Source organism: Amyelois transitella, chromosome 14 (genome assembly GCF_032362555.1).
Source record: "Amyelois transitella isolate CPQ chromosome 14, ilAmyTran1.1, whole genome shotgun sequence".
In the NCBI taxonomy this organism is placed as follows: domain Eukaryota; kingdom Metazoa; phylum Arthropoda; class Insecta; order Lepidoptera; family Pyralidae; genus Amyelois; species Amyelois transitella.
In genome coordinates, this window is record NC_083517.1 from 9,362,707 (window position 1) to 9,377,626 (window position 14,920).

Genomic DNA, 14,920 nt, shown 5'->3' on the forward strand with positions numbered 1-14,920 from the left:
ATTACTATGCAAGAGAGCTTAGAACGGATGCAAGTTGCACATATAATGCTCAACCATGTGTCTGAACCATTGAGCAATTCAAAAAAGTTTACAAATAAACCATTGAATGTATTGCGCATGTCAATGCACCCGGTTCCATCCACGGCACACAAAGTTATGTATGCATCTAAAGAGGCTTGTGTAATGTCGACTAAGTCGCTGAAATCCTTAACAATACACTTAATGCCGACAATTTAATAAGCTATTTATAGAAATTTAATAAAACTAAAGTGAATGGGTCACAATCGATGAATGCGCGCGCATTTTCAGAAATGGCTTCCTTGCCCTACCTCGTTCCGTTCAGTCGTTTCAGACGCGTACTGAGTACATAGCGGCGTCAAAGCTGATACTCTGTGAAAGTGAACCTACAGAAGCCGCAATGTATAAAACAATTCAAGATAAAACCAGTGTTGTCGGTGATGAAATCGATGTATAGTACGATATACCAGTAACACATTTGGTAGTAGGTTAGTCGCCTGAAGACAACCGCGCCAAGCACACCGGTGCAGTTAAATAAGTAACTAACAATGACATAAAAGATTATAAATAGACAAATAAAATATCCCCAAAAACTGCCATTAAACTAACAATAAAGTTAACCTTTACAAAAATAATCATAATGAGATACTAAAATAACATAATAACATCACATAACAACAACTATTAATATTCAATCGAGTGTTACGAAAAATCAGAGAGATAGGAGACGTGGGAACACAAAAGACCAGATCAGAAAGATCTGGGCTAGGAGGTCCTACTAGGCCTGTAATGGAGAAAAGTGAACGGTTTTCAGAGTACCTATTCGCAAAGATGGGCCCCGGAGACGGAGGGCCGAAGACCACAGAAGATCGGTCAGCTCACAAGGAGCCGACTGGTCTGAAGAAATGGTTGGCGGAGAACACAATGCTGGTGGTGACTTTGGCCGGTGTTGTCACGGGAGTTGGCATTGGTAAGTTATTTTTTATCCTATTATTTTACTTTATTGGGCGATTGTCAATTTTATTATAAAGATATAGAAAGAGATGTACCTGTCTTTGTGGTACAATTGCTTCGCTCTGTGGTCTAATACCCAGCTGGGAATACGTATAAATGACAGAAAGATAAAAAGTGATGGGTTAACATTTTAACCCATCACTTTTTCGGGAAGCAAATATGCTCCGTAACTCTTATCTGACGTTGCCATCTTTGTGTAAACCTTCTAACTCCTGTTCTTTTATTTTATTGTTGTTTTTAGAAACAATAGGTATTTTGGTAATGCAATAAGTAGAAGAGTTATGAGTTCAAAACTAAGACCTAGTTTTGATCACGCCCCTTTCCACTTGCTACGATTCTTGAATACGATTTCTCCACATTTATCATCATCTTCATGTAATTATCTTTCATCAGGACTAAAAATGCAAATTGAAAAATAATAAAAAATGATAATAACAATCTTCATGTGATTTTCAATTACTGAATAAAGTATTCGTGTTCAAATTAATATGATTTTCAATGTGCGGACACTAGTTGTATGATATTACGAGTATGCAATAATTAATTAAGGATATCTACTCCAGTAAACTCATAAACTTATTTTACCATCTCAACAACATTTTGTAAGTCCCGTGTGGTTCCCGGCACCAATACAAAAAAGAATAGGACCACTCCATCTCTTTCTCATGGATGTCGTACAAAGGCGACTAAGGGATAGGCTTGCAAACTTGGGATTCTTTTTAAAGCGATGGGCTAGCAACTTATCACTATTTCAATCTCAATTCTATCATTAAGCCAAATTGCTGAATGTGACCGTTCAGTTTTTTCGTGACTGTTGGCTCTGTCTACCCCGCAAGGGATATAGACGTGACCATATGTATGTATGTACGCAACAACATGTTCAATTCTTCTCATATATAAAAATCATTATGAAACAATGATTTAAGAAGCGGCACTTCAGTACAAATAACTTCAGTGTCAGGGGTTAAATTATGTGTGACAACTTCAATAAAGGGAGTTTATTGAGCAATTTAAAATGTACAAAGCAATTAACTGTGAGAGCTTTGGTCATGCGATGTGATAAAACATCTTCATTTAGCCTTTAGTTATTAGGTACAAAGTTAGCAATATCGCTAAAGCTAGATGTAGCATAGAGATTACAACGGTAGCATAATAATGTGTAATATTTTATATAATGTATATAAATTTTCGAACTTCACTCAATAATATTAATTAATGTTTTCAACAATTAGAGTATGTAGCGTTTACCTTAAATGGTTTGCACATTTAACAACTAAATTAACATACTATACACATAAATATGTATTAGATTGTTGTAGTATTGTAGGCATGTATCAATGTAGCAAACAATGGTAGGCCAAATAAATAAATAAAAAAAATATATATAATATTCAAACGATGACATTATGTGTAATTTTTCACAAGTTGTGATAAAATTGGTATGGTTGGTTTATAGAAATCACGAAACTAAAAGACAAGTCTCGCATGGCATAATAATGGAAAGAGTGAAAGGGTGCTAGTCCATCGCCTAAAAGAAGGATCACAAGTTTATTACACCTTCCTTTGATTACAGATACATACAGTCACGTCTATATCCCTTACGGGCTAGACAGAGCCAACAGTCTCCAAGAGATTGATAGGCCAGCTTTTTAGGCTTAATGATAGAATTGAATTGAATAGAATCATTTGATAAAATTGAACATAATTCTAAGAACCAATTAAATAAATAAATATGTATATACGGGACAAATTACACAGATCGAGTTAGCCTCGAAGTAAGTTCGAGACTTGTGTAACGAGATACTAACTCAACGATTCCATATTTTTTAATAAATACTCATTTAGATAAACATCCAAGACTCAGGCCAAACAAAAATAGTTCTTTTCTCATCATGCCCTCGCCAGGATTCGAACCCGGGACCTCCGGTGTTACAGACAAGCGTACTACCGCTGCGCCACAGAGGCAGTCAAGTGTTAATTATGCCTTCAGTTATTTCAGTAATTACTCACCCACACGGGAATACGTTTAGAAAATAAGTATTTGTAAGTGATGAATAACCTGTCGCTGTGTATTCGATGATCAATGATGTCAGAACCTTTCATAAACATGTCAACGGTAAACCACTAAACACCCCTATAATTTCTACCAATGAAAGTCATCGATAAGATTTAAAATCAATAAGCCCTGACTGCCTCTACAAATAGAAACGGCCGAGTGATGGAAAATCAATAATTTCTGTGAACGAGAGAATGTTTGAAAGACTTTTTGGTTTGTTCGATTACTTTTTAAACTTTGATTTCTTAATACCTTAATTATTTATTAGGGTTTAATAGACGTTTTAGTTTTTTTTTCTTGGGGTATTAGAAATTGTTGTACATACATACACATACATAAAGTCACGTCTATATCCCTTGCAGGGTAGACTGAGAAAATAGTCTTGAAAAATTTTATAGGCCACGTTAATTTTTTGGCTTGATGATAGAACTGTGATTCAAAATAGATACTGTGATGACAGGTTGCTAGCCCATCGCCTAAAATAAGAATCCCAAGTTTGTGAGCCAATCCATTAGTCGCATTTCACGACATCCATGGGAAAGAGATAGAGTGGTCCTATTCTTTTTTCTATTGGTGCCGGAACCACACGGCGTTAAAATTATTATAAATTTAAGGGAATATTTTCGAAAAAGGATTATAGAACTATTATTTATAGGATAGCTTAGAAGTTAATTAAATAACGTTCTCTGCCTCATTATTGTTATTCGATACACAAAAAAATTTGATGATAATAGGTACACCTATTCCGTTGAGCGAACAAATATTAATAATGATAGAAAAATATTGATTTGTATCCTATCTACATAGATCTGTTTCTGAATCACAATATATATTTTTTTTATTATATATCACTACATAGTATAAAACAAAGTCGCTATTTTAGTCTGTTCGTCTGTATGCTTAAATCTTTAAAATTACGCAACGGATTTTGATGCGGTTTTTTGTAACAGGTAGAGTGATTCAAGAGGAAGGTTTTTATGTATAATAACTTTTATAATTTTGCACCCGTGCGAAGCCGGGGCGAGTCGCTAGTTTATAATAAAACAAATATTTTTAAAACCTCGCTTTTAGCTTCCTAGGGTTAAAGTGTGACCTTCCTAGTCTGAATACTAGTTTCAGTCGATAAGTAATCACTGAAATGAACACAGTAATAGAGGTACTACCTGGTACCTATAGGTCTTAAGCTATTTTTAGTTCGGATTGACGCATAGCAAGTTCAAGGTCGTCGAAGATTGATGGAGGTTTTGCACGAAAAATACATTTACTTGACAAACATCATAATGACGGTGAGATATCTAACGATAATGGAATTGACCACAAAGCGCTGACGTGGACAAGCGCCACCTTCAATTTAACAAGCTTCTTGTAATGACCGCTATCTGTAATACCACTCGGACTCATAATACATACATGATCACGACTATATTCCTTACGGGATAGACAGAGCCAACGGTCTTAAAAAGACTGAAAGGCCACGTTTGGCGTATGGTGTAGAAATGGAATTGAGATTCAAATAGTGACGGCCCATACCCTACAAGTATAGAATCCCAAGTTTATTAGCCTTTCCCTTAGTCGCCTTTAATGATATTTATGGGTGTGGAGTGGTGCTATTCTAGAGTCCCAAGAAACGCACAGCCCTATAAATTTGCATTTAATTTTTTTTATAATAAATGAATAAAGTATGTAACCTAAATAAAATAATACTTGGTTCTCAGTACAGTTTGTTACAAAACAAAAAACTGTTAACGCTGATTACTTACATCATGACGACACTATGCAAAATTGCACAATTTGTAAACTACAGAAAATCACGACAATGCCTTATGTAATGAAAAAAAGATATCTAGTTTACCGTCGTAAACAAAAAAAAAATATGCAAAAATAAACAAAAGTGAGGTAGTATGTATAGGAGTACCCATGACAGATACACTAAATGTCACAGTCTTCAATAAAATATAGACATTCCGTTCGATCCTCATAGCTATGGTTGCCTTTCTCTAAACATTAATAATCTCGCTGGATGTATGATTATCATTAAGCGATACAATACAATACAATACAATACAAGTTATCTATATTGTCCATAACAAAATTAATAAGAACATAGTAGAAAAATAAAAAATAAAATTAATAAAATAAATATTTTTTTTTAACTAACACTGTTGTCTATTTGATTCAATTTTGAAACTACTATCGTAGATGATCTATCTTGTTTTTAATGATGACATTGATGTAACAGTTATTTACGGTAACAAAAAATCAACAAAATGATAAAGATGGTTAGATAAAATGTTTACAAATTTACTTTAGCGTAAATACCTAGCTTATTTTGGTAAAAAAAATTTGTAAACAAACAAGTTTGAAATATTCTTAGGGGGGATTTTCTGAGAAAAGTTTATATCTTTATGCATAATCGAGGCGGGTCATATGCAATTTCTACATAACAAAATTTAATGAAATATACCTAGTAACAAAATCACGTTCATGAGACATTTCTTTTTCTCGGATCAAAATATTGCTAACATACATAGATCTCTTTCAGATCTTTCAGATCAAGGAAAAAGTAACAATGGAACTTAAACTAAAGAGAAATTTAGTACAAGCACTACTTATTTGTAGAGAAATTTCTTCCAGCGGCCTGGTATGAATATTATGAAAAATGTAATGTCACTATTTGCGTCAAATAATGATAGTTCTTTCTTTCTTACAATAAGAATAACATTATGAATTTAGCGTCGTTGGATTTATTTTCAAAAAGTCTCGCTTAAGCTATGTAGTGTTAATACAATATAAATAATATATACGGTACAAATTACACATATTGAGTTAGCCTCGAAGTAAGTTCGAGACTTGTGTTACGAGAGACTAACTCAACGATTCTATATTTATATAATAAATACTTATAAAGATAAACATCCAAGAGCCAGGTCAATCAGAAAACGTTCCTTTCTCATCATGCCCTGGCCGGGATTCGAACCCGGGACCTCCGGTGTCACAGACAAGCGTACTACCGCTGCGCCACAGAGGCCGTCAAAGTACAATATGTAATGTATGTTAATTTATTGTTACAGGCTTCGGCCTCCGCCCCTACAACCTGGGACCAGACGCTCATATGATCATCTCCTACCCTGGCGAACTCTTCATGAGGCTTCTTAAACTCATGATCCTTCCTCTCATCATCGCTAGCCTGATAGCTGGATCTGCGAGTTTGAACGCCAAGATGAGTGGAAAGATTGCAGTCAGGACACTTCTATACTTCATTCTGACGTCTATGTTCAATGCGTTCCTTGGGTTGCTGCTAGCTACGATGGTGCACCCTGGTCAGCCGGAGTTGAGAGACGATGTCCGGGGTGTCGTCGAGACTAAACGGGACCATAGCATTTTGGACAGTATTCTGGATATTGGAAGGTAATTTTTTTTTTAATATTTTCTGCGCTATTTTTTGTATTTTTTTGTCGATGCCACCAAAATAATTGTTATTTTTTTATACTCGGGTAACATTGTTCCTATATCAATTATGTCAAATGCATAATATAAACTTGCATACAAACATATAGTCACGTCTATAACTCTTGCGGGGAAGACAGAGTCAGCAGTCTCGAATAGACTAAAAGGCCACGTTCAGCTGTATGGCTTCATGATGGAATTGAGATACAAATAGTGACAGGTTGCTACCCCGTCGTCTACAAGAGGAATTCCAAGTTAACAAGCCTCTTCTTTAGTCGCATTTTACGACATCGACGGGAAAGATATATTGTGGTCCTATTCTAAAATAATTACCAATTTATGATTAAAAATTTGCTAAAGAAATTTAGTAGTAACTATACTACTTTTTGACACACCTTTTTTTTGTTACGATGCCTTATACTGAACTACTATAGAATTAATAAAGGAAGGAGTTGACTCTTTATATAACGTGGCCACTTCAGCGCTGAATGCCCGGGTCGTGACCTCATGACCCCACTTTTATCTAGAGTACGAGAATTAATCAACATTTATTAAAATATGATTTATTTTGAATTACATACATTTCCTAGGAATTGTATACAATAACGGATTACATACATTTCTGTTAACATAAATATATAATTTTTAAGTAATTTCTAGTTAAAAAAATGTTAAGGTTCAACCCTTATCACTAAGGGGTATGAAAAATAGACGTTGGCCGATTTTCAGACTTATATATATATATATATATATATGTATATACATATATATATAAGTCTGAAAATCGGCCAACGTCTATATATATATGTATATATATATATATATATATGTTTTATTTCACAGAAACATATTCCCCGACAACATAGTGCAGGCCGCGTTCCAGCAGGCTCACACAGTATACACTGAGCCACCTACGCTGTTCGCCAGGAACTTCACTGATAATGATTCATTGCCACATTTGGTCAGAGTTGTGTCTTACAGGTCAGTCATATGTAGATTAAGAAATTGTCAGCCTTGTGCAGAATTTAGAATCCGATTAAAAAAAAAACAGTTGTACCATCTCTTCGTTTTGTATATTTTTTTGATGTCTTGATTATTTTAGTGGATATTGTTATGTGGTCTTTTTTCTAAGTCGTTTTAGTCTGAATCTGTTCTCTTGTAAAAATATACATTCTTCTTTCTCTTGGCGTAAATTACTTGCCATTTTTATATGCGTTAATTACTTGCCATTTTTATATGTCATTGTTATTATATCAATTTGACGTGTATGTATGTTTGTCCGCGATTATCTCGCGTTTCGCTGAACAGATTTTAATGCGGTTTTCAGGATCAGTGTTTGTTACTTTTAGGAGAAGGTTTAAGAAATTTAACCGAGTTTAAAAAGTATGATATCGTTTGGACGTGGTTCTCCTTTTACAAAAGTTATTTAAGATTTTAAAATTTTTGAACATGAGTATTATTTGGAGATGTTATACAAATCTTTATATAACTTTCAGGTCAGGCACCAACACTCTGGGATTAGTATTCTTCTGTCTGGTATTCGGGAGTCTATTGGGAACACTTGGAGCAAAAGGTCAGGTGGTGATAGACTTCTTCCAAGCGATATTTGAGGTGATCATGAAGATGGTGACCGGAGTCATGTGGTTTACACCTGTTGGAGTCAGCAGCGTCATCGCTGGGAAGATATTGGGTGTCAGTAATGTTGGTGAGTTTACCGACAAGTATTTGTTTATAATACTTGGTTATTGAACTTGGTTGTGCCGTGTGGTTCCCGGCACCAATAAAAAGAAGAATAGGACCACTCCATCTCTTTCCCATGGATGTCGTAAAAGGCGACTAAGGGATAGGCTAACAAAATTGGGATTCTTTTTTAAGCGACAGGCTAGCAACCTGTCACTATTTGAATCTCAATTCCATCATTAAACCAAATAGCTGAACGTGGCCTCGTTCAGTCTTTTCAAGACTGTTGGCTCTGTCTACCCCGTAAGGGATATAGATGTGATGATATGTATGTATGAACTTGGTTATTGAAAGCTTTTTTTGAATGTCGATGTTCGAATCGGTAAGGTGCCTGGTCAAAATGCGGTTGCGCATAAAGGCACCGGTTCGAATCCCTTCGCGGCCTTGTACCAATGACTATTTTCGAAGTTTTACGTACTTTAGTTTGATAACTAACCGATGCTCTTACGCCGTGGGAAAACATCGTGAGGAAAACTGCACGTTCAGGCAACTGGATGTGTAAACATAGGTATGATCTAATACGGGTTAGGTTCCCCTGCAAAGGTTGCGGAGGTCAGACGGGAGTCGCTTCGTGTAAAAATCTGAATCACCCAATCCAGGGTACATAGTCAAAGGCTTACCCCGGGCTCCTCTCCAGAGTGGTTAGGATGCAATCGGAACTACAGTCAGGAAGATTGATAGCTGCTTTTGCTCATGATACATCATACATATGTACATACATATATCCCTTTTGCCGTGCCGTGTGGCTCCCGGCACCAATACAAAAAAGAATAGGACCACTCCATCTCTTTCCCATGGATGTCGTAAAAGGCGACTAAGGGATAGGCTTACAAACTTGGGATTCTTTTTTAGGCGATGGGCTGGCAACTAGTTGAATCTCAATTCTATCGTTAAATCAAATAGCTGAACGTGGCCATTCAGTCTTTTCAAGACTGTTGGCTCTGTCTACCCCGCAAGGGATATAGACGTGACCATATGTATTATATCCCTTGTCAAATTTCTTTTAATTTACTTCATATTTACTAATTCCTTCCTCACCATAATTGCAGCGCAGGTGATGTCTCAGCTGGCCTGGTTCATCGCCACAGTAGCTGTTGGTGTCTTCTTCTACCAGCTGGTCGTGATGCAGCTCATCTACTTCGCCTTCTTGAAGAAGAACCCGTACAAGTTCTACTGGGGACTGTCGCAGCCTATGCTGACTGCTTCGGCTACCGCTTCTACGTGAGTTTCTTTGGTTATTTACTTTTAAAATTTCAGATATGACTTTTTAATGAAATGATAAATAAATAAATGAATATATGCAGGACAAATTACACAGATTGAGTTAGCCTCTAAGTAAGTTCAAGACTTGTGTTACGAGATACTAACTCAACGATACTATATCTATACTTATAATAAATCTGTAGAGAGGTCAATTCTGTACATTGAATATATTTTCAAAATAACTATCAGGGGGTGATTAGTGATCGATACTGATGCCAAAAATGCAATCAGTAAAATTTTTGTCTGTCTGTCTGTCTGTCTGTCTGTCTGTATGTTCTTTATAGAAACAAAAACTACTTGACGGATTTTAACGAAACTTGGTACAGTTATTCTTCATACTCCTGAGCAGGTCATTGTATACTTTTCATTACGCTACAATCAGTAGGAGCAGAGCAGTGAAAGTAAATGTAGGGAAAACGGGAGAAGTTACTTGATTTTTTAAGCTTCCGTCGCGTGTGCGGGCTGCACACGAATGGTTAAAGATACAGCGAAACCATGTATAACGGAAATATTCTACATAAAATTATTAAAAAAATATCCCAAGACAGCATAAGTCTATCTGTTATGGTTGACTCACAATAACACGTGTAATTCCTAATAGCTTAGCAGTTCGGAGATTTCTGATTATATTTCTATACTCTGACGTTTATAATACCAATAACACTTACACTCATTCGTAATTTTTAAAAATTCATATAATTACCTATTCAATAAAAAAAGAAACATCGAATTCGGTATAGAAACACCAATCTTATACATGTAATGAAATACGCTAACAAGCCATCGCGCGTAAATACTGAATCTTGCTATAAGGATTATTTTTGCGTAACGGTTGCCGCGCTCGACGCGTCTCGCAGCGGCAAGGTATAAAAGGGGCGGAAGGCGAGTGCAAGCTTCATGACCAAGGCAGCCAGGGGAAGACTTCACGCAGTTCTCTCCTCCAGCCTCCCCCTGAGGACGAAGCTCGGGATCTACCAAACGTACGTCAGATCCCGCCTCACGTACGCGGCCCCGGCGTGGTACGCATACTGCTCTGAGACCAACAGGAGAAGACTCAGAGCCCAAGAGAACCAAAGTCTCAGAGCAGTCGTTAGAAACAACCCTGCGCTACGTGAGGAACTCGACGATCCTCAGGGACCTGAAGTAGGAGAACCTAGATATTCGAGAGGCCGGACGCGTCATCACACAGCCACCTGCGCGGCATTTCGCCGCTCCACGCCCGCCCTCCGGGCCGTCGGGTGAAACTCTCCCCTCGCTGCCTTGCGGCAGACGTCGTCGACCAGTGACAACGCCGCCGCCGATGGGAACTCCCAGTGTATGAAGACGTGAAGACCCAGGCCGTCACGGCCGCCCCATCGACCTGCCTACAGTCGTAGGCAGCAATGATGCCATTGAAGAGGGCCAAAAGCCCTGACCAATCTACTCCGACTCCCCTAAGGGAGTGTGGGAAGACCCGACGACGGCAAGATAGTATTGCACAGGCGTTTCTTTATTTTCATTTCTTTTAAATTTTTTTGTAAGTTGTAGGTACATATTTCTGGTTATAATTCTATTAGAATATGTTTTTTTTGTTTAAATAGGCACTTAGATTTATCTATACTAATATTATAAAACTGAAGAGTTTGTTTGTTTTTTTTAATGTGCTAATCTAAAGGACTACTGGTTCGATTTGAAAGATTATTTTTGTATTGAATAGACCATTTATCGAGGAAGGCTTTAGGCTATATAACGTCTAGATGCAACTATTAACCTATTAGGAGCGAAGAAATAATGGAAAATGTGAAAAAAATCGGGGAAGGAGCATCCTTGAGGGCTTTAATGATGCCCAAAATAACTATTCCACGCGGACGAAGTCGCAGGCACAGCTAGTTTTATAATAAATACTTACTTAATAATAAACATCCAAGACCCAGGGAAAGTTCGTTTCTCATCATTGATTCGAACTCGGGACCTCCAATGAAGAAATGAAGAAGTTAAAAATAGACTGAACGAATTAGATAACACATAACGTTGTTAAAGATAACATCATGTTCCAAGATTCATTAACAATAACAAATCAAAATTGAAAATAAACTTTTAGACATTAAGTATTTATAAATACTACAGGTATTAAACGCGGAGGTTTCTAACCATGTTACAATGATCCGTCGTCACCGAGTAGTATTTATAAATAGTATAACGCAACCCAAAAGTTAAAAATTAAATTCCTTTTCATCCTCAGAGCTGCAGCTCTCCCAGTAACATTCCGCTGCATGGAAGGCCCTCTGCGCGTGGACCCGCGCATCACTCGCTTCGTGCTTCCCATCGGCTGCAACATCAACATGGACGGGACTGCTCTCTTTCTTGCCGTCGCTAGTGTCTTCATCTGTCAGATGAACAATATCCATCTTGGATTTGCCCAGTTGGCCACCATTTTGTAAGTACAAGCCACCATTTTGTAAATACATCATTGTCGTTATGCTTTTACATTGTAGGTTTAAATTTGCTGTGTCCAATGTCCGCAGTGGGTAGCGTCCTGATGTGCAAAATTAACAATATTTATCTGAGCTGGGCATAATTGGCCACAATTTTGTAAGATATTGTCATCTTCTAACAGAGTAGAAAATAGCATTTATAAGACCCGTGCATCACTCGCTTCGTGCTCCCCATCGGCTGCAACATCAACATGGACGGGACTGCTCTCTTTCTTGCCGTCGCTAGTGTCTTCATCTGTCAGATGAACAATATCCATCTTGGATTTGCCCAGTTGGCCACCATTTTGTAAGTACAAGCCACCATTTTGTAAGCACATCATTGTCTGCATGCTTTTTCATTTTAGGTTTTAATTCGCTGTGTCCAATGTCCGCAGTGGGTAGCGTCCTGATGTGCAAAATTAACAACATTGATCCGGGCTGGGCATAATTGGCTACAGTTAGTACCATTTTGTAAGATATTGTCATCTTCTAGCAGAGTAGAAAATAGCATTTATATGACCCGCTCATCACTCGCTTCATGCTTCTCATCGGCTGTAACATCAACATGGATGGGACTGCTCTCTTTTTTGCCGTCGCTAGTGTCTTCATCTGTCAGATGAACAATATTCTCCTTGGATTTGCCCAGCTAGCCACCATTTTGTAAGTAATCAATTGCCGTCGCTAGCGTCTTTATCTCCCAGATGAACAGTATGCATATTGGTTTTGTGCAATCAATCATTATTTGGTAACAATTGTCATATCAAGAATGATAAAGGAGACTGAGTTTTCTTCTAAGGTTTTTATAGACTAGGTACTATTGGAACGTTATAATTCAAAATTTCCTAAAAACCATGCAATTTTTTGTCTCTATCAGTTCAGTTCAGATTTTATAAATCAAGTTTAAATTCCTTCTAGCCTAACATCAACAGCGGCGTCAGTGTCATCAGCGTCAGTGCCGTCAGCCGCCATGGTGTTGCTGCTGGTCGTGCTGACAGCAGTCGATGCTCCTACACACGACGTGTCTTTGCTATTCGCTGTCGATTGGCTTGTGTATGTTACATCATTATTTATTATATTATCTTCAGAAGTGTCCATTAGGTATTTTAAGCATTTAAAAACAACATTATAATCAGTATGTATGTTTTATTTTATTTACTAATTCAAAGAACTAAGGAAATATTTTCTTTAATTGAGCTCCAATTCAAGTTTGTATATGGGTTAGATTCCCCAGTAAAAACTTCGTGTAAAATAAAAATCTGACCTAGCAAATCGCAGTCTCGGGCTGCTCTCGAGAGAGGTGAAGACACAAACGATAATAATAATAGGAATAGTCGTTGTGTTTTTAAACATCTAAAATCGGAAATCTTAGAATAACAAGTCACCTAAGACTTATAATATTTTAATTATCAGTACCCGGTTGGTCTACCAGAGATGGCGCTGATATAGTTTCTTAAAACGCGGTTTTTAAAATGTTTATATATCTTGGGAACCGAGCTTTTCTCGAACCTAGGATCTTGATAAATCGATTCCTTGAGCCGAAAAGCCCCTAATTTGTAACTTTCATGAAAATCGTTGAAGCCGTTTCCGAGATCCTGATTATATATATACAAGAATTGCTCGTTTAAATATATTAGATTTGAGATAGCTCCTTGATTTTCGCCCACATAGAGACCGGATACGGACCACGAACAACATGCTGGGAGATTGTTACGCGGCGGCTGTCGTCGAGCATCTCTCCAAGAACGAGCTCATGGCATGCGATGCTGTTTCTGTAAGTTTTTTTTTGATAATTAATCAAAGATTATATTATATTATTATAGGTACATACATATAGTCATAGTGTCGTTTGGTTCCCGGAACCAGTACAATAAAAGAATAGGACCACTCCATCTCTTTCCCATGAAGGCGACTAAGGGATTGGCTTGCAAACTTGGGATTATTTTATTATTTTTAAGGGTATATCCGTGGCTATATGTACATACATACATACATATATTCACGTCTATATCCCCTGCGGAGTAGACAGAGCCAAGAGTCTCGAAAAGACTGATAGGCCACGTTCAGCTGTGCTGGATTTATGTTAGATTCAAATAGGGACAGGTCGCGAGCTCATCGCCAAAAAAGAAATAATCCCAATGCCATCATAAATCAAAAGATATTTTCTAAAAATTTTTACAAAGTTTTTCTAACTACCATATAAGATTAGAATTTGCTTAACTTGATAGGCAAAAGTTGATAGTTCAGAAAATATACACTATGATTCTGTTCAAAAGAGAGCAAATAATTTCAGGATCCAATGCAAGCGTGCCTCGCACCGACCCCCAACACTGAAGTGGACATAGGCATCGTTACACCAAAGAGGTCAATTTGCGATGACGTTATCATCGACATGCATTTACACAGTAATGACAAACACTGCAATAACGTCAAGCGAATTTAGCTCTTACGGATTTTCTACCATTGGTGTTTGTAGGTTGGCCTAAGGATATAATCAATAATCACAAGAGTTGTGGGTTTGAAATAAATCAGTTTCTGCTTTCACTGGTCGAATAGAATAATCTTTAAATACATAAGTGCGTTAAAAATCTTTTACTATACCATACATTTTCTACCATAAAATATCAAGAATTTGAACAGCTTTCAATTTCTTGAACATGATTTATGCGGATTTAAGTATGACAATTAACTTAACATGATACATACCATAGCTAACATACCATACCATAGCAGTTAAAGAAATTTGAAGTGTTTTCAAAATACTCAAAATCGTTAATAAGTATAATGATAGACTTCAGATTAAAATGAACCTATAGTGACTGACATTAAATATATTTTTTTCTGGATTTCACAAATAGTTTTAATTATTTAATATCTATGTAATTGAATATTTTACTGTAACATCTATGATATAAATTTCTTACGAAAATTT

The 14,920-nt window shown here is 36.9% G+C and overlaps 1 protein-coding gene across 1 annotated transcript; it reads left to right on the top strand.

Moving 5' to 3' along the window:
- The first annotated feature begins 531 nt into the window (after positions 1-531).
- Positions 532-14,711, top strand: LOC106132291 (excitatory amino acid transporter). The gene is made up of 9 exons (XM_060947943.1): positions 532-988; positions 6,160-6,496; positions 7,379-7,516; positions 8,032-8,240; positions 9,325-9,496; positions 11,760-11,954; positions 12,907-13,041; positions 13,660-13,762; positions 14,282-14,711. Exons 1-9 carry the CDS (start codon positions 808-810, stop codon positions 14,429-14,431), a joined length of 1,620 nt encoding a protein of 539 aa, XP_060803926.1. The 5' UTR covers positions 532-807; the 3' UTR covers positions 14,432-14,711.
- The last annotated feature ends 209 nt before the right edge of the window (positions 14,712-14,920 follow it).

Bases quoted from the DNA above. Each gene is read 5' to 3' on its own strand.
- LOC106132291 (XM_060947943.1), top strand. From the start codon at position 808: ATGGAGAAAAGTGAACGGTTTTCAGAGTACCTATTCGCAAAGATGGGC. The intron at 6,497-7,378 runs GTAATTTTTTTT...TTTATTTCACAG, and splicing joins AGTATTCTGGATATTGGAAG to AAACATATTCCCCGACAACA. The intron at 8,241-9,324 runs GTGAGTTTACCG...CCATAATTGCAG, and splicing joins ATTGGGTGTCAGTAATGTTG to CGCAGGTGATGTCTCAGCTG.